Source organism: Salmo trutta, chromosome 22 (genome assembly GCF_901001165.1).
Source record: "Salmo trutta chromosome 22, fSalTru1.1, whole genome shotgun sequence".
NCBI lineage: Eukaryota > Metazoa > Chordata > Actinopteri > Salmoniformes > Salmonidae > Salmo > Salmo trutta.
In genome coordinates this window covers 22,818,917-22,841,859 of record NC_042978.1, presented here as the reverse complement: position 1 = coordinate 22,841,859, position 22,943 = coordinate 22,818,917, and the positions used below count along the sequence as shown (strand labels likewise).

Here is a 22,943-nt window from a genome sequence, read left to right as displayed (position 1 = left end):
CATTTCAATTCACAAACTAGAATGCAAAACTACCGTAGCACATGCTCTTCATGTACTTTATGTAAGCACAGGTGTGGGCAAGGCCGAGAACCTTTTTTTGTTGACCTGAATATCAATCAAATGTATTTATAAAGCCCTTCTTACATCAGCTGATGTCACAAAGTGCTGTACAGAAACCCAGCCTAAAACCCCAAACAGCAAGCAATGCAGGTGTAGCAGCAGTACATCATTTTGTATGAAATTCTGCTAGAGGTTATAGAAATGTAGTATCTAGAACTCGCAGTGAAAGTACATTTTGGAGCAATGGTGGTTACTTGTTCATGCTCCTGCAAAATAATTATTTACATTTTTATCATTTTATAAAGTGCAGCTGTGGTCTCTTCTGTGTAGGCCTAGATGTCAAGAGCTAGGTTTTATGTTTTAAAACGACAATAACCTTGTGTGGCCTGATTACGATTTGAGGAGTTCAGAAGATTCAGGCTACATGTAGTAATCAATGGCTACATCAGTCACTTGACCTCTTGAATTTGTAGTTCTTGTACAAAGCCTATTGAGTAGGCACAAACTGTGACATGATGGAAACAATCGTGATCATCAGTGCAGGAAATTGAGGATTTGGATCTCTTTTCCCCCACAAAGCTCAGTGTCATGTAGTTATTCAGTCAAGATTTGAACACCAAATTAGGCAGAAATCAAACAACCAGATTTGTAGCCCATAGCTGGGCAATATCAAGTGAAAGACTGTGGGGGTGGTTATAGTTTGAAGTGATTTTCAAAGTTGTAGGCTTGACATTGCTTTGAATTACTGCATTTCAGTGGTAGGCAGAAAAATATAACTCGGTGTATTTGGTATGCTCTTTGAGTATAGAGTGTCAACAGAAGCAAAAGTGTTTTTATGTGAAAGAACATAGAGAGGAATATCTTCCCAAAAACTGGAATTAAAACAGTTACTGAGAAAAAAGCCTCTGAGGCATTGTGGCTCACGTTTTTTCTCAACGGTCAGTCCGAACTCATGAATACACTGGGCTGAAGAACAAATACATTGACTGGGCACATTCTGTTAAACGGTTTATTTTGTGAGTTTCTGAAGACTTTGGGCATGAGAACATGGTTTCTTAAGGGCACACATAATTATGAATGGAGCCTGGCTGTGTGACTTGCAGTCAGCCCGTATACTGGCTGGCACCAGGCTGCTCTCGTAGGATGGCACTCCTCCTCAGTAAACGGCTCCATTGAGGTGACCGGAGCCAGCTGGAGGCCTGCTCTTAGCCCCAAGCCTGCCTCCTGACTAGGTGGAGAGTGCCATCTAGATGTATGCCATGGAACAACCCTTTGTATTTTTAACACTCATAATAGTCAACACTCCTCAGTATCAATGTGGCAAGTTTCAAATTGTAGTTTAGAATGCTTACAAAAACCTTCCATCACGTTGCAAGGGAAATGTATAGCCTACCGTCTAGGGTGAATTCTGACTTTGCTTCTTTCATCCTGTTTAAGAAATTGCGTAGCATGTCCTCATTGTTAGACCATGTTATGGTTTCTTTGGTTGTCTACACCCCTGATGAGAGTACAACTCAAACACACCAACATCTTCTATGATGGATATGAATGACAATCATCTGTGTAACAGTTTTGCACCAAGATACTGAAACTGAAATATCAGTGCACTCTAGTTTTCTAATTTGTGTAGGTACAGGAAGTGTTTATTTGCGGTATTGGCTGTTATTTCACTCACTGAATTTACTAGCTAATGGTGAGTTACCTCAAACTGTCAGTTTGTTTTCTCACTATATGTAAATGCTTACTGCATAGCTGATTATGACTTGATCTAATTTTCCTAAAATCCATGCATGTATATTTCTTATTCTATGGTTCTTAGTTTATAAGAGGTCATTATGCACCTGTGCAGATCTCTAATGCTGCATGGACAAACACCTGTCCTACAGAGGGTTAGACCCTTGTATATGGCCAACAGCAAGCCTCTGTTCTCCCTGAACGTCATTTCCACCTGCCTATGATGGTAGGCCTAATTCTTGCATGTGGGTGAATCCAAGCCTCACAAGTGGTTTCTGTGTACGGTATGTTGTTTTTATGCCATTATCACGGAACATTGATCTCTAATGATTTCCTACGTGCCCTCAGAACCCCCAACGTCTTTAACCTTTTTGGTATTGTAATCAGGTTGGATAAATACAGCCTTTGTGCAAGACCCTGCTTTCTCTCCCAGCACGATATGTGCTGACCCACGAGGAAAAGAGAAGCGTCTTTGTCTGGGTTGGGAGAGAGAAAATACATTATTTACTGCCGTGTGGGACAGAGCCTCGAGGGAATTCAGGCCTTAGACATGGAGAGAGGCTGAGAAAAAAGACGTTTTGTGTCTCTGGCCTCTGCAGCAAAATAAGACTGAATTTGCTCTGTGGCAGACAATTCAGCATCTGTTGGGCCCTGCCCATATTGTCCACTAAAGCCTGTTTACACTGACTCTGAAACTGTTTGTATTGCTGCTGAGAGGCTCTTGTTGTTGCCTTAAAAGGGGCTGTGGGTATTTTGTGGATTTTGAATATTTCTGTTCAGTGCTGCTTGTACCATTGTGATAGGGAAGAAGCAACAAGCATAAAAAATTATTTTAAAAATCATATTCAAGCTATTTCAAGGTTTAGCCCAGGGGTTTCAATGAGGTCCGGAGGGCCGGCCTGAAAATGTGTTATATAGTTTCTACCCATCGTTTTGGGAATTTTTCGATGCTCTCTCATTGTCTAGCTTTCATTTCTGTGATTATTAGTTTGCTGGACACAGTCAAGAAACCGTATGAATGTAGGTCCTTTATCACCTCTGCACAGTTTCTATTTGGTTTTTAGTAGTTTTTAAAGTGAGTTTTATTATTTTGCTCAAACTACCCGTGGGCCGGATCGGATCCCTGGTTTGACACCCCTGCTTTAGCCTATTTTGTGGACATTCATTTTTTTCCTGCAGTGGATAAAGTATTCAGACACCCTTTAAAATCTGCACAGGCTAAATGTTTGAGTTTACTGAAATATTTTGCTTTGTTTTTGCATTTCAATGGTGTTGAGTAAAATTGCATGTTGGGTATCGTCTGAGAATTACACCATTTTGGTGGTAGACTTTCTACTTTTATAGACACAATTAACTCTGTATACAATTCAATATGATATTGAACTGCACTACATGATGCTCCCTGTGTTGATGTTTTCTGAACCTCTGCTTACTGTCTGAACCCACAAAAACTCCACCAGCGAGGCGTCCCAGGCCAACATCTATGGGCCTCACAGCCAAGCAGCAACAGCAGAGGCAGCAGTGGCCCCACCAGCCACCTCATCGTCTTCCTCCTCTCCGCCGTCCTCCTCCTCAGCCTTCTGCCCTGTCCTCCCCTCTCGACACATTGTGGAGCGGCAGCCGCGCATGCTCAACTTCCGGGTGGAGTACCGCCAGCGCACTGTGGAAGTGGTCGTAGAGGAGGGCAGCGCAGTTGGTGAGATGCGCTCACCATACACTACTCTTCATACTATGGTTCCTACACTAATATTCCACTACATTAATATGTTGTGAATGTAATGTTTAAAAAAAAAATGTATTACTGCCTTGATTTTGCTGGACCCCAGGAAGAGTAGCTGCTGCCTTGGCATGAACTAATGGGGATCCATAATAAATACAATACATCACACACCCTTACTGCTTACTCAGAGAGAATGTGGGTGTTACAGATGTGGTGTTACCGAGAATCCAAAATATTGTGGGTTTCTGGTAAAAGGAGTCGATGTTGGTCAGTACAACACCTAGGTATAGTGCTTTCGTTTTTAGACTATGAACCCTTTCTCAGAATCTACACACTTGTACCCAGTGTTGAAACTATTTATGTTGTGAAGATAAGGTAGTGGAAGTGTGTATTACAAATGTTTTAATCAAATGTAAATTGCTGGTAAGGTGTAAAATTTCATGAATACACAATGAATTTTGTACTTTGCGTTGAAAACACGTTTTCTCATCTATTACTGCCATCATAAGGTGGGGATATGTCCAACTGCCAGTTCATAATACTACAACTTGTTTCTTCCTTTTCTTGTTTGTAGGGGAAATCAAACATATTCTTGAGACAGAGCTTCAGGTCCCAATATCAAAAATGCAGTTAAAGGGTTGGAAAAGTGGAGACGTATCTGACATTGTGAGTATTTCTCTCAAAACAATTGTTTCGATTAATGTAATATCTCTTGAAATGAGCATGTTTAAAGCATCTCTTTGCCACCTTTTTAGTTTTATCTTTTATTTTTTACATTGGATGAGGTTTCACAAATGTCACTCACACACATCTAGTGGGGATGGATAAAGTACCACTTAGTATTATTTATTGGTCTGTCCCTGTGTCCTCAGACGGTTCTACGAAGTTTACACTTGCCCAAGAACAACAGCCTGTATGTGCTGACCCCAGATATCGCCCCCACTGCCAGCACCAGCCAAAACAGGTACCCAACTTGACTCAGTTACACTCATCTTTTGTTTCCTGTTTTGAGTCACTTTATCTCCAGCAAACAATTCCTAGCAGGTAACTGACACTGTTTACCCAATACCCTCTGGTACCTCAATATGCAGCAGCATCGATTGTTACACTGATTGCTACCCACATCAAAAGGACTGGTACATCAACAGGACTGCACCACTTTGCCAGCAAAGCCATTTTCATATGGGTTGAACACTAGGTGGCACTGTACACCAAGTAATTTTAAAAATAGTTTATGGAATATATGCCATGAATATTGTACAATAGCTTCCAATTTGAATATTAACAAAGATATTTGACCCTTGTGCACAGAAGGCTTCTGAAATCCAACTGCAATATTCTTTGTGTAATGTAAATAATGCTCTTCATTGCTGTATTTGTTGCTATTTCCAGTCTTTATTTTGTTGCTGAAAATATTCTCTTCCTATACAAGTAGTAGAGCAGCTTTTTCACTTCTGTAATTTTGAGAGAAATTTGAAATTCAATGTGGAGGATCCATTAAGCCACTCTAGAAGGTCATTCTACCAAGCTTTATGAATCCAATGAGGCTTTAGCCACTTTTCCTTCTAAAATGTCATACTATTCATCATTGAGCTATAATCCTGTCACGAAGGCTGGTTTTGTGACTTATCTGATATTTCATCTATATCAGCCAGGTAAAGTTCATACTAATAAGGAAATCCCACTCACTGTAATAATTCTCTCTGGTGCATCTGCTCACCAGCATGGCAACAAACCACACCAATAAGGCTTGTCAGGATTGTACGCTGTACACATGTTCAATCTTTATCTGAGCATACTTTAGCAACATCCTATTCAGATTTCACCGAATGTAGAGCGAGAATGGTGTGAAAGGCACTAAGGCATTGCTCCTGTAATTTTTGATGAGCTGAAGTGCTGTTGGAGTGTGTCTGTTGTCGGTTGTAACAGGAGGGGATGTGTCTGTGTAATTATCTGTGTTGATTAGGGAGGCTGTCGGGCCCAGAGGGGTTGCAGAGGAGATAGACACGTGGCACTGCCATGCATTATGAGGAGTCACTCCGGTTCTATGGCAGTCGTTGTGCACCGATGTGTGTCGGACAGGAGGACAACAGTCAATACAGCTGGCCTCATGTTTCTTCCCCCGTGTTCATCTCAGAACCCATTGAATCAAACACAGAGAAATGGCCAGATACCGGCATGGGTCAAGTATTGCAATGCTTTGTATGGTTAGGGTTCTATAATATCTCACAAATATGTAGGGGGTTGATATCCAAAAAGAGAGAATGCTGTTGGCTGTGCTGCTTTGACAACCAGTAAGTAGAGGTTTGACTGTGTAGCAGGCAGCTAATGGCTATTTTCTGGCTAACCGTGGCCACTGCAGTGTCTCTTAGTGGTACAATTTTCTTAGTGCTATAGCTATCATTTTCAGTGTTAGGCGCTCATTATCCTCCATAAACTATTTTGGTGAGGGTGTCTGGCGACCCTGTTGTGATCTTTGCTGCTGGAAGAGGGTGACAGATCACACCACTCAGAGGAGCAGGCCTCCTACAGGGAGGGCAGGCCTCCTACAGGGAGGGCAGGCAAGCTGTTAGCACAGCGGCATTAAAAATAACCGTTGCAGCGCATTCACAGAGCTGGAAGTCTGCTGCTGTCAGAGCTGCCATCCCACCGCTCTGACAAACCCTGTACTAATACCTGCTGAAACAGGGCACTACTAGCAGGGCAAGCTTGGGTACCACCTTTTTAAATCACAGGGAACAACCAAGATGTACAGTAGCCCTTCTGAGTTGTACTGAAGAGGGTGTATTAAAGCCTGCATAACTCTAATTGAAATGAGACTTTGTAGTAGGCAGCAAGCTGAAAAGCCAATGAAATCAAATACAAGTTGGAAATAATACGTAGGCCTAAATCAAATTTGATTAGTATATGTCATTAACACTTATTTAACTATTGCCTTAAGTTATGAAAGGCAATTATGTTTGGTGGCAATTTATTTATTCCAAGATCATATTGACTGCTTGCTGGAATAGACCTTCAGTATTTAGTACTTCACTAGGATGTTTGTGTGTGTATTACTATGCAAGGAGTACTTGTGTCCATATGTAATATACTCATTGCTTGAGTTTAAAATAACATTTTACCTCTGATTTAGTTCCTATTCCTTTGTAATAATTGGGAGCAGTTTCTGAACATGGGACATAACTTAACAAATAAAAGCCACAGTAGGCAATTACTTCAAAGCACATCTCTGCACACCTAAACCAAACAGACTAATCAAATAGTTATCCATATCACCAGGCCCACTCAGTCAATCCTCTGTTTGATTTTAAATAAATTGGGAGGCTTTGGAGATTTCAGACAAGCGCTCCCTCCTCAAAGGTAGTTACCGAGATCCACTCCTGAGCCAAACAAACGTTTCCTGGTGTCTGTGTTGACTGACGGTGAATACAGGAGGGTATCTAGATGGAGCTAATCTCTTGCATAAATAATGTAGGGTGATTTATATTTTAATGCGACTCATCCATTTCTGTTGCTTCCAGGAAGTGTGTTTTATTGAAGGTTATTTTAATTTGAACTCTGAATGTGAAATACAATTGGATTATTAGACATTTGGTATTAATTTGCAGCGTCCCTCCCCAGTCTGTTATCCCCTCAGATACTGATGCCTCAGATTCTGGCTGGCAAAAATCAGTGGAAATTATTAACAATTAGTATGCTGATTGGTCTTGAGACAAAATGGCAGACCAAGACATACCAGATCATGGGAGATTGCGTATTATGTTGCGGATACAGAATGTGGAGGTAGGATGGTTATGTAGGTCTGCCTGTAGTTTGACCTCTTTAGAGCATACATCACAGATGAGATGGTCAGTCTGTGTGGTGTTCTAACGTAAAGGGAAAAGTGTGTGTCTCTCTGGCAGGGCTATTTTAATAAGGTCTGTGTGTCTGCTCTGTGCCTGGGGACCCTCAGAGGCTTATCTCAGAATAAAACCAATCTGTTGAGATTGCTCCTCCCCTGCAAAATGGTAGATTTTTTTTGTCTATAAAGTTAAATGACATTTTACTCAGAACACCTCATGCCGTGTCAAGTACTCCTGAGAGGACACGGCCCGGTGCCTCCATATATAGAGGTCACTGACGGCTGGCGCAAACGCTCAGACGCAGGACAGCCTGATGGGAGTCAAGTGTAGAGAGAACATCATGAGAGGAGCTGAATGCACTTTGAGTCAGTAGTAGGATCCTGGAAGCAAAGATATTAATTGTCCTCTGTATATTTGCTTAGGTCTTTTATCTCAATACGACCAACTTGCTGGAAGCCAAATCACTAAGTAACAGAGGAGACAAATGCCTCACAGTATGGGCCACATAGTCCGCTCACGTTCAAAGTGTTTACTGTGTAAAGCCATAAGTCCCCATATTATTTATTATTATTGCTGTCTTCACAATGGCTTATGGTAATGCTACAACACAGCTACCCACTTTTCCCATTTGCTGTTTCGTCTGCCAGAATCAGTCGGGACTGTGTCTAAACAAATCATGCCGATATTAGCTAGGTCCCCTATGTGAGTTCCCATTCCTCTCTCCTGCCTGCCTCTCCCTGCTCAACCCATTACATATGCATCCAGTCCTTCCACACCACACATTCTCAATCTTCCCGGTTAGCTACAACAAACATTACATTTACATATTGATTTCGTAGTTTTAGTCAATGTAAATATGCTGTCATTACAGTAAATTTGAGCTTCTGTTAACATAAGCTCGTCCAGATCTGCGCAGATTAAGGCAGTGATTGCATAATTAATGTGTGCTACATATTAATTCCGACTATCCTTTTCCTCCTCGCTTCAAGTTGAGCTCTGATTAACTGCCTGGCTTGGACTAAGCTTCCGATTCATATTCACGAACACAGACTGAGCGTTTGCTCAAACCGCTACTTAACCTCAACGTTTATTATAAGTGAAGCGTCCAAAACTTTAATCTCTCTGTGAAGCACACAGTGTCTTCCTGTACTGTACACATCCTCAGTCATTTCTCATAGCTGCAAGCTAGGGCCTAGAACTCTCCACTTGTCTGCCCTTAACTACTCTGGCCCAATGTATAGGAGCAACTTTGAGAGAAATCAGTCTGACAAATCAATACATTGACTTGTCTCCCAGACCAGCAATGTTGAGGGGGCTGTGAACAGATTGTGTGATGTCACTGCTGTGCCCTGTGTCCTGACCACCCCATGCTGGCTCAGGGAGCAGGCTAGCAGGCTGCTGAGCAGAAGAGCGACCCGGCACCAGGCCTGTCTGGACAGAGACGGAGGAGTGGGCACGAGCCCCAGGGGAGACGCAGGGAGCCATCTCACTGCAGGGATAAGTGTCTGACTAGTCTCAGCTTGTTCTCCACTTGACTCTGTTTTATTTGTTCCTCCTTCTCCAGCGTTCTTCAGGAGTCATTAAATCAGAACTTCCTGCTTGTCATCAGCCACCGTGAAGCCCAGAGAGACTACAACCTCAACTTCCCTGGCAGCAGAACCATACAGGAGGTGGGTTGCCCTCTGTCACTTCACATAATGTCCTGTCAGCGCTGAAAGGTCTTCAAGATATGGCCTTCTACCAGTAGGATAGTTGTAAGGTTTGATTGATATTACAGTTCTTATAAAACATAACTGCCATCACTGAGTAGGAACATTTTTAATATTTGAATTGACTATACAACTCTAATAAACGCCAACTGCAATCACAAAGTTTTGCTCAGCCATGTTGCTACAATAGGAATTCATATCAATATTCTACATGAATGATCAAATTTTACACACAGCTGTGATGCATTGTTAGCTTACTGCAGCACCTCAATAGAGTTGGTAGTTATAATTTCTCTTCTCCAAGATTGCCCATCTATCAGGTCCACACAGCCAGTGACTTTCTAAGTGGGCGAAAAGCAGTTTGAGGACAAATTGGCAAGCAACATTGGGAGAAACGTGTTTGTGTAGTATGGGTTGGGAACGGGTCATGCTCATTTTCTCTATCTGAAACCAAACACTGGATTTGGTAGCAGATTAAATATTAATACTGGGCCCACTGGCTTCCTATTTGCCCCTCTTTTTACTTATTACAGTCTCAGCTGCAGCTCGATCTGAGGGTTGAGGGTGGTTGGGTGGGTATTCAGTCAGTGCATCTTTCCCTATATGCATTTAGCAGTGGTGGTCTGCCCCTGCTAAATCGTTGTTGCCCCTCAAAGACATAGAGATAGATAGAGAGATATATATATATATATATCTCTCTATCACACACACACAAAAATATCGCTCTCTCTTAATAAAAAAATGTTTTCAGTGTTAACTTTAATTAAACAACTTAAACCAGATGTAAAGTATGTAGAAAAGATAATGGAGCTATAATTTTTGTATACACACTTAATAAAAACAAAAAAAAACAATAACCAAAATAACTAGACAGTCGGAGAATCTAAAATTCAAATGTCATAGCATCGGGCCATTGATCTTGTTTTGTTTGAGTCACTCATAGTATAACAACACGTGTATAATTGTAGGATGTTAGAAAGGAAAAAAAACTCTGCAGCCAATAGAATGATAGTGAAAAGCTTTGGAGCACCTTAAATTATGTTTTGGGCCAAAAGGCAAAATCTGCTCCATCATTCATTGATTCAGATGGCTCATTCATCATAAATTGCACTGATATTGCCAACTACTTTAATTATATTTTCATTGGCAAGGCTATCCAATTTAGGCATGACATGCCAGCAACAAATGCAAACACTACACATCCAAGTATAACTGATCAAATTTTGAAAGCCGAGCGTTGTTATTTTGAATTCCGTAAAGTGATTATGGAAGGGGTGAAAAATTGTCTATCAACAATGACAAGCCACTGGGGTCTGACAACTTGGATGGAAAATTACTGAGGATAATGGCGGATATTGCAACTCCTATTTGCCATATCTTCGATCTAAGCCTACTAGAAGGTGTGTGTGTGTGTGTGTGTGTGTGTGTGTGTGTGTGTGTGTGTGTGTGTGTGTGTGTGTGTGTGTGTGTGCCCTCAGGCCTGGAGGCAAGCAAAAGTAATTCCACTACCCAAGAATAGTAACGCTCCCTTTACTCGCTCAAATAGCCGACCAATCAGCCTGTTACAAAATCTTAGTAAAGCTTTTACCAGAAACAATGCTATTTTACAGTAAACAAATTGACAACAGACTTTCAGCAAGCACGGCACATACAGTGGGGGGGGAAAGTATTTGATCCCCTGCTGATTTTGTACGTTTGCCCACTGATAAGGAAAGGATCAGTCTATCATTTTAATGGTAGGTTTATTTGAACAGTGAGAGACAGAATAACAACAAAAATATCCAGAAAAACGCATGTCAAAAATGTTATAAATTGATTTGCATTTTAATGAGGGAAATAAGTATTTGACCCCCTCTCAATCAGAAAGATTTCTGGCTCCCAGGTGTCTTTTATACAGGTAACGAGCTGAGATTAGGAGCACACCCTTAAAGGGAGTGCTCCTAACCGCAGCTTGTTACCTATAAAAAAGACACCTGTCCACAGAAGCAATCAATCAATCAGATTCCAAACTCTCCACCATGGCCAAGACCAAAGAGCTCTCCAAGGATGTCAGGGACAAGATTGTAGACCTACACAAGGCTGGAATGGGCTACAAGACCATCGCCAAGCAGTTTGGTGAGAAGGTGACAACATTTGGTGCGATTATTCGCAAATGGAAGAAACACAAAAGAACTGTCAATATCCCTCGGCCTGGGGCTCCATGCAAGATCTCACCTCGTGGGGTTGCAATGATAATGAGAACGGTGAGGAATCAGCCCAGAACTACACGGGAGGATCTTGTCAATGATCTCAAGGCAGCTGGGACCATAGTCACCAAGAAAACAATTGGTAACACACTACGCCGTGAAGGACTGAAATCCTGCAGCGCCCGCAAGGTCCCCCTGCTCAAGAATACATATACATGCCCGTCTGAATGATTTAGAGGACAACTGGGTGAAAGTGTTGTGGTCAGATGAGACCAAAATGGATCTCTTTGGCATCAACTCAACTCGCCGTGTTTGGAGGAGGAGGAATGCTGCCTATGACCCCAAGAACACCATCTCCACCGTCAAACATGGAGGTGGAAACATTTTGCTTTGGGGGTGTTTTTCTGCTAAGGAGACAGGACAACTTCACCACATCAAAGGGACGATGGACGGGGCCATGTACCGTCAAATCTTGGGTGAGAACATCCTTCCCTCAGCCAGGGCATTGAAAATGGGTCGTGGATGGGTATTCCAGCATGACAATGACCCAAAACACACGACCAAGGCAACAAAGGAGTGGCTCAAGAAGAAGCACATTAAGGTCCTGGAGTGGCCTAGCCAGTCTCCAGACCTCAATCCCATAGAAAATCTGTGGAGGGAGCTGAAGGTTTGAGTTGCCAAACGTCAGCCTCGAAACCTTAATGACTTGGAGAAGATCTGCAAAGAGGAGTGGGACAAAATCCCTCCTGAGATGTGTGCAAACCTGGTGGTCAACTATAAGAAACGTCTGACCTCTGATTGCCAACAAGGGTTTTGCCACCAAGTACTAAGTCATGTTTTGCAGAGGGGTCAAATAATTATTTCCCTCATTAAAATGCAAATCATTTTATTACATTTTTGACATGCGTTTTCAGGATTTTTTTGTTATTCTGTCTCTCACTGTTCAAATAAACCTACCATTAAAATTATAGACTGATAATTTATTTAAGTGGGCAAAATCAGCAGGGGATCAAATACTTTTTTCCCCCACTGTATGGTAAAACAATTGTGGGAGGTGTTTTGTTAGACTTCAGTGCGGCTTTTGACATTATCGATCATAATCTGCTGCTGTAAAATGTATGTGTTATGGCTTTACACCCCATGCTATATTGTGGATAAAGAGTTACTTGTCTAACAGAACGCTGAGGGTGTTAGTTCAATGGAAGCGCCACAAACATAATCCAGGTAGAATCAAGAATTCCCCAGGGCAGTTGTCTAGGCCCTTTTGAGAAAAGTAATCTTTACTAATGACATGCCAGTGTCTGTATGCGGTTGACTCAACACTATACACGTCAGCTACTACAGTGACTGAAATGACTGCAACACTTAACAAAGAGCTGCAGTTAGTTTCAGAATGGGTGGCAAGGAATAAGTTACTTCTAAATATTTCAAAAACGAAAAGCTATGTATTTGGAACAAAACACTAAACCCTAAACCTCAACTGAATCTTGTAATAAATAATGTGGAAATTGAGCAAGTTGAGGTGACTAAACTGCTTGGAGGAACCCTGTATTGTAAACTGTCATTGTCAAATCACGTTGATACAACAGTAGCTAAGATGGGGAGAAATCTGTCCATTTAATACAGCGTTACTCTGCCTTAACACTATTAACAAGGCAGGTCCTGCAGGCCCTAGTTTTGTTGCACCTGTTCTACTGTTCAGTCGTGTGGTCAGGTGCCACAAAGAGGGACCTCAAATTACTATTGGCTCAGAACAGGGCAGCACGGCTGGCCCTTAAATGTTCACGAAGAGCTAACATTAATAATATGCATGTAAATCTCTTATGGCTCAAAGTATAGGAGAGATCGACTTCATCACTACTTGTTTTTGTTAGAAGTGTTGACAGGCTGAATGCACCGAGCTATCTTTTTAAACTACTAGCACACAGCTCGGACACAAGACATGCCATCATTGGTCTCTTCACTATCCCCAAGTCCAGAACAGACGATGGGAGGCGCACAGTACTACGTAGAGCCATGGCAACATGGAACTCTATTCCACGTCGGGTAACTGATGCAAGCAGTAGAATCGGGTAAAAATACACCTTATGGAACAGCAGGTACTGTGAAGAGACACGCGCACAGACACGCACTCTATCCATACATACACATGGATTTTGTATTGTAGATAAGTGCATTCGGAAAGTATTCAGACCCCTTCCCTTTTTCCACATTCTATGTTAGTCTTATTTTTTAAATTGATTAGATAATTGTTTCCCTCATTAATCTACTGTGTGTAGATTAATGAGGGAAACAATTATCTAATCAATTTAAAAAATATACCCCATAATGACAAAGTGAAAAAAGGGTTTTAGAAATGTTTGCTTATTTACTTAAGTATTCACACCCTTTGCTATGAGACTTGAAATTGAGCTCAGGTGCATCCTGTTTCCATTGATGATCCTTGATGTTTCTACAACTTGATTGGAGTCCCAATGTGGTAAAAGCAGTTGATTGGACATGATTTGGAAAGGCACACACCTGTCTATATAAGGTCCCACTGTCGACAGTGCATGTCCGTGCAAATACCAAGCCATGAGGTTGACGGAATTGTCTGTAGATCTCCGAGACCGGATTGTGTCGAGTCTCAGATCTGGGGGAAGGGTACCAAAACATTTCTGCAGCATTGAAGGTACCCAAGAACACAGTGACCTCCATTATTCTTGAATGGAAGAAGTTTGGAACCACCAAGACTCTTCCTTGAGCTGGCCTCCACTGCCAAACTGAGCAATCGAAGTAGAACCCAATGGTCACTTGACAGAGCTCCAGAGTTCCTCTGTGGAGATGGGAGAACCTTCCAGAAGGACAACCATCTCTGTAGCACTACCAATCAGGCCTTTATGGTAGTGGCCAGACGGAAGCCACTCCTCAGTAAAAGGCACATGACAGCCCGCTTGGAGTTTGCCAAAAGGCACCTAAAGGACTCTGACTATGAGAAACAACATTCTCTGGTCTGATGAAGCCAAGATTGAAGTATTTGGCCTGAATGCCAAGCATCACGTCTGGGGAAACCTTGCACCATCCCTACTGTGAAGCATGGTGGTGGCAGCATCATGCTGTAGGAATGTTTTTCAGTGGCAGGGACTGGAAGACTAGTCAGGATTGAGGGAAAGCCGAATGGAGCAAAGTACAGAGATCCTTGATGAAAACCTGCTCCAGAGTGCTCAGGACTTCAGACTGGGTGAAGGTTCACCTTCCAACAGGACAATGACCCTAAGCACACAGGCAAGATAACGCAGGAGTGGTTTCGGGACAAGTCTCTGAATGTCCTTGAGTGGCCCAGGCAGAGCCCGGACTTGAACCTGATCGAACATCTCTGGAGACCTGAAAATATCTTTGCAGCGAGGCTCCCCATCCAACCTGACAGAGCTTGAGAGGATCTGCAGAGAAGAATGGGAGAAACTCCCAAAATACAGGGGTGCCAAGCTTGTAGCGTCATACCCAAGAATATTCGAGGCTGTAATCGCTGCCAATGGTGGTTCAACAAAGTACTGAGTAAAGGGTCTGAACACTTATGTAAATGTACTATTTCACTATTCAGTATTTCAGCAGTTCTAAACCTGTTTTTGCTTTATTATGGGCTTTTGTGTGTGTATATTGGGGGGGAAATAACAATTTAATCCATTTTAGAATAAGGCTGTAACATAACAAAATGTGGAAAAAGTCAAGGGCTGTGAATACTTTCCGAATGCACTGTATGGGGTAGTAGAGCAGTGGCCCGAGGGCGCACTTTTTTTTAATCATGTTTATTTTCCAATAAAAAAAAAGACAGATACTAACATTGACTTTCATTGTACTGTTGCATGGGATGGCAAATTTAGAGGCCAAAACTTAACTCACGCATACAAAAATAATCCTATTAGGTGTTATATTATTAGAAGATAGCATAGTCATTACAAGCAGTGTAGTTAAGCCACATTTAAATATTGAGTGGAGTACAGCACAGAGTAGCAGCAGATCATCAACCCAGTTATGAAGCTGGACTAGACATTTATCCTGTATAGGCTGCCACATTTCAAAGGTAGGTACAGTCTCAATTTCCAAAATTGCATTATGAGCCTTTTGGCTAATAGAGTACAAAGATAGACAGCCTTCCCTTCCTTATTATTCCCATCAACTGTACCAAACAGAGTGATCAATGGGTCTGGGGCTATAACTCCATCAAAGGCTTTTGATAAGTAATCAGAAATGAGAGCCGAGTAAATATGTATCTTAGGATGTCCAAAATACAGTGGGCTCCAGAATTACTGGCACCCCTGACTGGCAATGCACAAACAATACTTAAAAAAATATAAACAATATAATTATAGAGAGAAACTCAAAATACCAACGTGAGAAATTCGATACTTTATTAATGTTTCAATGGAACCAACCAAAATCATTAAATTATTTAATACAAAATAAATGTAACCAAAATCAAGGTTTCATAATTATTGGCACTCCTCATTTAGTACTTAGTGCAACCACCTCTGGCAAGGATAACAGCATGGAGTCTTTTCCTGTAGTGTTTGACAAGGTTAAGGAACACATTTGGAGGGTTTTGGACCATTCCTCTATGCAGATCCTTTCAAGATCCTTCACATTCTTGGGTTTGCGCTTATCAACTGCCCTCTTCAACTCAGCCCACAGGTTTTCGATTGGATTGAGGTCCGGCGACTGAGATGGCCATGGCAGAACATTGATTTTGTTGTCACAGAACCATTTCTGTGTGGATCTTGAGGTTTGTTTCAGGTCATTGTCTTGTTGGAATGTCCACCTATGGCCAAGTCAAATCAAATTTATTTATATAGCCCTTCTTACATCAGCTGATATCTCAAAGTGCTGTACAGAAACCCAGCCTAAAACCCCAAACAGCAAGCAATGCAGGTGTAGAAGCACGGTGGCTAGGAAAAACTCCCTAGGAAGAAACCTAGAGCGGAACCAGGCTATGAGGGGTGGCCAGTCCTCTTCTGCCTGTGCCGGGTGGAGATTATAACAGAACATGGCCAAGATGTTCAAATGTTCATAAATGACCAGCATGGTCAAATAATAATAATCAGAGTAGTTGTCGAGGGTGCAACAAGTCAGCACCGATCATTGAGAGTATCTCTACCGCTCCTGCTGTCTCTAGAGAGTTGAAAACAGCAGGTCTGGAACGGGTCAGGCTTCCATAGCCACAGGCAGAACAGTTGAAACTGGAGCAGCAGCACGGCCAGGTGGACTGGAGACAGCAAGGAGTCATCATGTCAGGTAGTCCTGAGGCATGGTCCTAGGGCTCAGGTCCTCCGAGAGAGAGAATTAGAGAGAGCATACTTAAATTCACACATGACACCGGATAAGACAGGAGAAATACTCCAGATATAACAGACTGACCCTAGCCCCCCAGCCTTCTGGCAGAGGCAACCAGTATCAGGCAACCAATTGCCTGATACTTGGTAGAATTCATTAGAATTCATTATGCCATCAATCTTAACCAGTGCCCCTGGACCTCTGGAATTAAAACAGCCCCAAAACATCACTGACCCCCCTCCATATTTCACTGTGGGTATGAGGTGCCTCTGAAACCTGGTGACCCCAAGACGCCACCAAGGCCTGCAATTCTTTCAGTGATTCTTGGGGATTTTGTTGCTTCTCTCACCATCCTCCTCCCTATCCTGGGGGGCAAAATGCATTTGTTCCATATCTTCTGATTTTTTTTTAATAATTGCCCTGACAGTGCTCAGTGGTATATTCAATCGTTTGTGGATCTTCTTGTAGCCATTACCAGATTTATGAAGGTCTACGACCATCTGTTTCTTTTGAACTACTAGTTCTTTTGTTTTCTTCATGGTGTTGGATGACAAAGGGATATTGCATGTGTGTTACCTCATTTTTATACCCTAGTGAAACAGGAAGTGATGTAGTGGCTCAATATAGTTCCTTAAGACTTAGATAAACTTAAATAAGTGGAATTTGTGGTTTTATTTTGGTATGTTATTTACAATAATCTTTAAGCGTGCCATTAATTGTGAAACCTTGATTTGGAGGATGTTGATTTTTTTTTTTATTAAATCAATAAATTATTTTGGTTGGTTCCATTGAAACATGAATAAAGTACAGTATTTCTCACATGTTGGTATTTTGACTTTCTCTATAATTATATTGTTTATATTTGTTTAAGCATTGTTTGTGCATTGCCAGTCAGGGGTGCCAGTAATTTTGGAGCCCACTGTAAGTGGGTCAAAGTCCCCTCATCCTGCTTGCTCCTCTCACACAGTGGAGAGGTGCCTGGGAATATTTTATGCAGTTTCACATTTGAGTAATGTAACCTGTGTATCACCTTAAACTGAACAAGGTTGTGCCTGGCATTCACAGAACTGTGTTTTATATTCCTGAGAGCTACTACCTAGTCCTCATCGGAGATTTCTGAACCGTGTTCCAGCTCCCAAGCCCTTTTTAATAGTGTATGTAGATACAGTTGAAGTCGGAAGTTTACATACACTTAGGTTGGAGTCATTTAAAACTCGGTTTTTCAACCACACCACAAATTTCTTGTTAACAAACTATGGTTTTGGCAAGTCGGGAAGGACATCTACTTTGTGCATTACACAAGTAATTTTTCCAACAATTGTTTACAGACAGATTATTTCACTTATAATTCACTGAATCACAATTCCAGTGGGTCAGAAGTTTACATACACTAAGTTGACTGTGCCTTGATACAGCTTGGAAAATTCCAGAAAATTATGTCATGGCTTTCGAAGCTTCTGATAGGCTAATTGAAATCATTTGAGTCAATTGGAGGTGTACCTGTGGATGCATTTCAAGGCCTACCTTCAAACTCAGTGCCTCTTTGCTTGCAATCATGGGAAAATCCAAAAGAAATCAGCCATGACCTCAGAAAAATAGATTGTAGCCCTCCACAAGTCTGGTTCATCCTTGGGAGCAATTTCCAAACGCCTGAAGGTACCACGTTCATCTGTGCAAACAATAGTACGCAAGTATAAACACCATGGCACCACGTAGCCGTCATACCGCTCAGGAAGGAGACGCATTCTGTCTCCTAGAGATGAACGTACTTTGGTGCGAAAAGTGCAAATCAATCCCAGAAGAATAGCAAAGGACCTTGTGAAGATGCTGGAGGAAACAGGTACAAAAGTATCTATATCCACAGTAAAACGAGTCCTATATCGACATAACCTGAAAGGTTGCTCAGCAAGGAAGAAGCCACTGCAACAAAACAGGCATAAAAAAGCCAGTCTACGGTTTGCAACTGCACATGGGGATAAAGACTGTACTTTTTAGAAAAATGTCCTCTGGTCTGATGAAACAAAAATAGAACTGTTTGGCCATAATGACCATTGTTATGTTTGGAGGAAAAAGGAGGAGGCTTGCAAGCCAAAGAACACCATCTCAACCGTGAAGCACTGGGGTGGCAGCATCATGTTGTGGTGGTTCTTTGCTCCAGGAGGGACTGGTGCACTTAACAAAATAGATGGCATCATGAGGAATTGAAAATTACATGGATATATTGAAGCAACATCTCAAGACATCAGTCAGGAAGTTAAAGCTTGGTCACAAATGGACAATGACCCCAAGCATACTTCCACAGTTGTGGCAAAATTGCTTAAGGACAACAAAGTCAAGGTATTGGAGTGGCCATCACAAAGCCCTGACTTCAATCCTATATAAAATGTGTGGGCAGAACTGAAAAGGCGTGTGCGAGCATGGAGGCCTACAAACCTGACTCTGTTTCACCAGCTCTGTCAGGAGGAATGGGCCACAATTCACCCAACTTATTGTGGGAAGCCTGTGGAAGGCTACCCTAAACAAGTTAAACAATTTAAAGGCAATGCTACCAAATACTAATTGAGTATATGTGAACTTCTGACCCCCTGGGAATCGGATGAAATTAAAGCTGAAATCATTCTCTCTACTATTATTCTGACATTTCACATTCTTAAAATAAAGTGGTGATCCTAACTGACCTAAGACTGGGAATTCTTACTAGGATTAAATGTCAGCAATTGTGAAACTGAATTTAAATGTATTTGGCTAAGGTGTATGTAAACTTCCGACTTCAACTGTACCTCTGGGCCTGTAGTCTAAAGACTGACCCGTTTTGAATGGGGTTTGACAAGGATAAGGCTATCTAATGTAGGATTCTTTGGCTTAATGTTGTACTATGGGATGTGTCCTTAAGATATTCCTGATTTGGAGGTATCTGAAAAAGTGTTGTTGACATGTTAAACTTACCCTGTAATTGTTGAAATGAAGCAAAATGACCAATGTATAAGTTACCGATTTGTTGTGAGCCCCTTCTCTCTACACTGTGGTAACACCATATCATCCAATGCATGGTGGAAAGCATGATTCAGGCAAATCAGGCTGTCAATGTATACAGTGGGTATGTTAAGAAAATAACGAATCTGTTTCCAGATCCTAAGAGTGTGACAAATGACTGGGTTAGTCATAAGTGGCTTTTTTCACACATGCTGGGCTGTTAACAAGTGCAGGGAGTGAGGAACGTTGACCGAAGGTCTGCTCAGTCAAAAGTCATGAAGGCATATCATTCTGTCAGATCTCAGGTAAACTTTCCCTCCAGAAAGACACAATGTTCAGATTAGCAGCCCAAAAGTAATTGTACTTTCCTAAATGCTTCTTTATAATTCTGGCTGCCTTGTTATCCCATAAGAATGGAATTACTATTGAATCCAGTTTCTTAAAATAGCTTTGTGGTATGAAATTGGGTAGATATTGGAAGAGGTAAAGAAACCTGGGTAGGACAACCATTTTGAGTGTTTTATACGACCAACCAAGGAGAGAGGCAGAGTTCTCCAAAAATCTGTATTTTGTTGAAGCTGATCAATTTTCATATCCCAATTCGTTTTCAATAGCTGATTTAAGTTTTGTCACTGTGATGCCAAGGCTTGTGAACTTGTCCATCACTGTTCTAAATGGGGTAGATTGTAGAAATTGCATAACCACAGGCGGTGATATCAGCATCAATTTGCTTTTTTGACAGTGTATCCTGTAGCCAGAGGAGCCAAATGTATTCATCAAGTTAATAAGTAAGGGGGAATCGAAGTTTTAGGCTTGGACAAAAACAGTCTGCATTGAGGGAAATTTTGTGCTGCGTGTCTTATTTTAACGGGAGCTATTTCGGCACATACACAAATGAGAGTAGCAATGGGTTCCATGGCTATAGCGAAAAGAGCAGGTGAAATAGGGCACCCGTCGGCAGCCTTTGAACAGGTGGAATGACTGCGACATCTCCTGATTGGTTACCACAGATGCCATTGGGTATGCATAAATAATTCTTATCCAATTAAAACATTCCTTTCCAAACCCGAAATGCTCCAGAACCGACATCATATTCTTCCGCTCAATCTGATCAAACGCCTTCTCTGCGTCAAGAGCAATTACCACTGCCTCAACTTTATGATCATGATACATTACGTTGAAAAGGCATCTCAAATTGTAGTATATATGTCTGCCTGGGATAAAGCCTGTCTGGTCAGGGTGTATGATGTCAAACATATTTTCTTCCTATCGGTTTGCCAATACGGGGCGATAAAACGACATCTCAATGGAATCTATCTTTTTTCAAGATCAGTGCTATAGTAGCCTCATAGTGTTTGTGGGAGTATGGCATTTTATTTGGATTGTTTAAACATTCGCAACATAAGTGGAGCTAGACTGGCGCAGTACTTCTTATAGAATTCTATTACATATCCATCGGGCCCAAGTGCCTTGCTGTTTGGAAATTGTGCTATCGCTGTGTTAATCTCCTCTAAAGTTATCCTGGCATCAAGTGCAGCAGCTGCCCCCTGTCTAGGTTAGGAAGTTAGCATTCAGTGAGAAAGCGTTCCATAGTTTGTGGATCAGTAGCATCGCATTTCGATTGATATAGCTCTGAGTAAAACTGCGCAAAACATTTAATATTCTGCGGGTCTATTACTATTTTACCATTCTCTTTTATTTTATGAATAGCTCTAGATGCCTGTACATGCCTAAGCTGTCCTGCTAATAATCAATGTAGTTGGTCACCCAGTTAAAAAACTTTGTTGCGTTCTAGCATGTAAAGAGCCCACCCGTTTCGAAAGGATGGTACTGTATTCATATTTCAACTTTGATCTTCTCAAGGACTGCATTCGAGGAATTCGTAATAAAACCTCCTGTTCCCCTAACTCTCTTTCAATTTCTTTCAGCCTAGTATTGGCTCGTTTCTTCCTCTGATGTACACTGCTCAAAAAAATAAAGGGAACACTGAAACAACACAATGTAACTCCAAGTCAATCACACTTCTGTGAAATCAAACTGTCCACTTAGGAAGCAACACTGATTGACAATAGATTTCACATGCTGTTGTGCAAATGGAATAGACAACAGGTGGAAATTATAGGCAATTAGCAAGACACCCCCAATAAAGGAGTGGTTCTGCAGGTGGGGACCACAGACCACTTCTCAGTTCCTATGCTTCCTGGCTGACGTTTTGGTAACTTTTGAATGCTGGCGGTGCTTTCACTCTAGTGGTAGCATGAGACGGAGTCTACAACCCACACAAGTGGCTCAGGTAGTGCAGCTCATCCAGGATGGCACATCAATGCGAGCTGTGGCAAGAAGGTTTGCTGTGTAGTGTCCAGAGCATGGAGGCGCTACCAGGAGACAGGCCAGTACATCAGGAGACGTGGAGGAGGTCGTAGGAGGGCAACAACCCAGCAGCAGGACCGCTACCTCCGCCTTTGTGCAAGGAGGAGCAGGAGAAGCACTGCCAGAGCCCTGCAAAATGACCTCCAGCAGGCCACAAATGTGCATGTGTCTGCTCAAACGGTCAGAAACAGACTCCATGAGGGTGGTATGAGGGCCCGACGTCCACAGGTGGGGGTTGTGCTTACTGCCCAACACCGTGCAGGACGTTTGGCATTTGTCAGAGAACACCAAGATTGGCAAATTCGCCACTGGCGCCCTGTGCTCTTCACAGATAAAAGCAGGTTCACACTGAGCACGTGACAGACGTGACAGAGTCTGGAGACGCCGTGGAGAACGTTCTGCTGCCTGCAACATCCTCCAGCATGACCGGTTTGGTGGTGGGTCAGTCATGGTGTGGGGTGGCATTTCTTTGGGGGGCCGCACAGCCCTCCATGTGCTCGCCAGAGGTAGCCTGACTGCCATTAGGTACCAAGATGAGATCCTCAGACCCCTTGTGAGACCATATGCTGGTGCGGTTGGCCCTGGGTTCCTCCTAATGCAAGACAATGCTAGACCTCATGTGGCTGGAGTGTGTCAGCAATTCCTGCAAGAGGAAGGCATTGATGCTATGGACTGGCCCGCCCGTTCCCCAGACCTGAATCCAATTGAGCACATCTGGGACATCATGTCTCGCTCCATCCACCAACGCCATATTGCACCACAGACTGTCCAGGAGTTGGCAGATGCTTTAGTCCAGGTCTGGGAGGAAATCCCTCAGGAGACCATCCGCCACCTCATCAGGAGCATGCCCAGGCGTTGTAGGGAGGTCATACAGGCACGTGGAGGCCACACACACTACTGAGCCTCATTTTGACTTGTTCTAAGGACATTACATCAAAGTTGGATCAGCCTGTAGTGTGATTTTCCACTTCAATTTTGAGTGTGACTCCAAATCCAGACCTCCATGGGTTGATAAATTGGATTTCCATTGATTATTTTTGTG

The 22,943-nt window shown here is 42.3% G+C and overlaps 1 protein-coding gene across 1 annotated transcript in view; it reads left to right on the top strand.

Annotated features, from left to right (window-relative positions):
- The window catches only part of faf1 (Fas (TNFRSF6) associated factor 1), a 100,373-nt gene that overhangs the window by 8,353 nt on the left and 69,077 nt on the right, over positions 1-22,943 (top strand). Inside the window, exons 4-7 of the mRNA XM_029707252.1 lie at positions 3,255-3,490; positions 4,089-4,180; positions 4,387-4,478; positions 8,921-9,026. Of these exons, the coding sequence (XP_029563112.1) occupies positions 3,255-3,490; positions 4,089-4,180; positions 4,387-4,478; positions 8,921-9,026 (526 nt within the window). The remainder of the gene's footprint in view (positions 1-3,254; positions 3,491-4,088; positions 4,181-4,386; positions 4,479-8,920; positions 9,027-22,943) is intronic.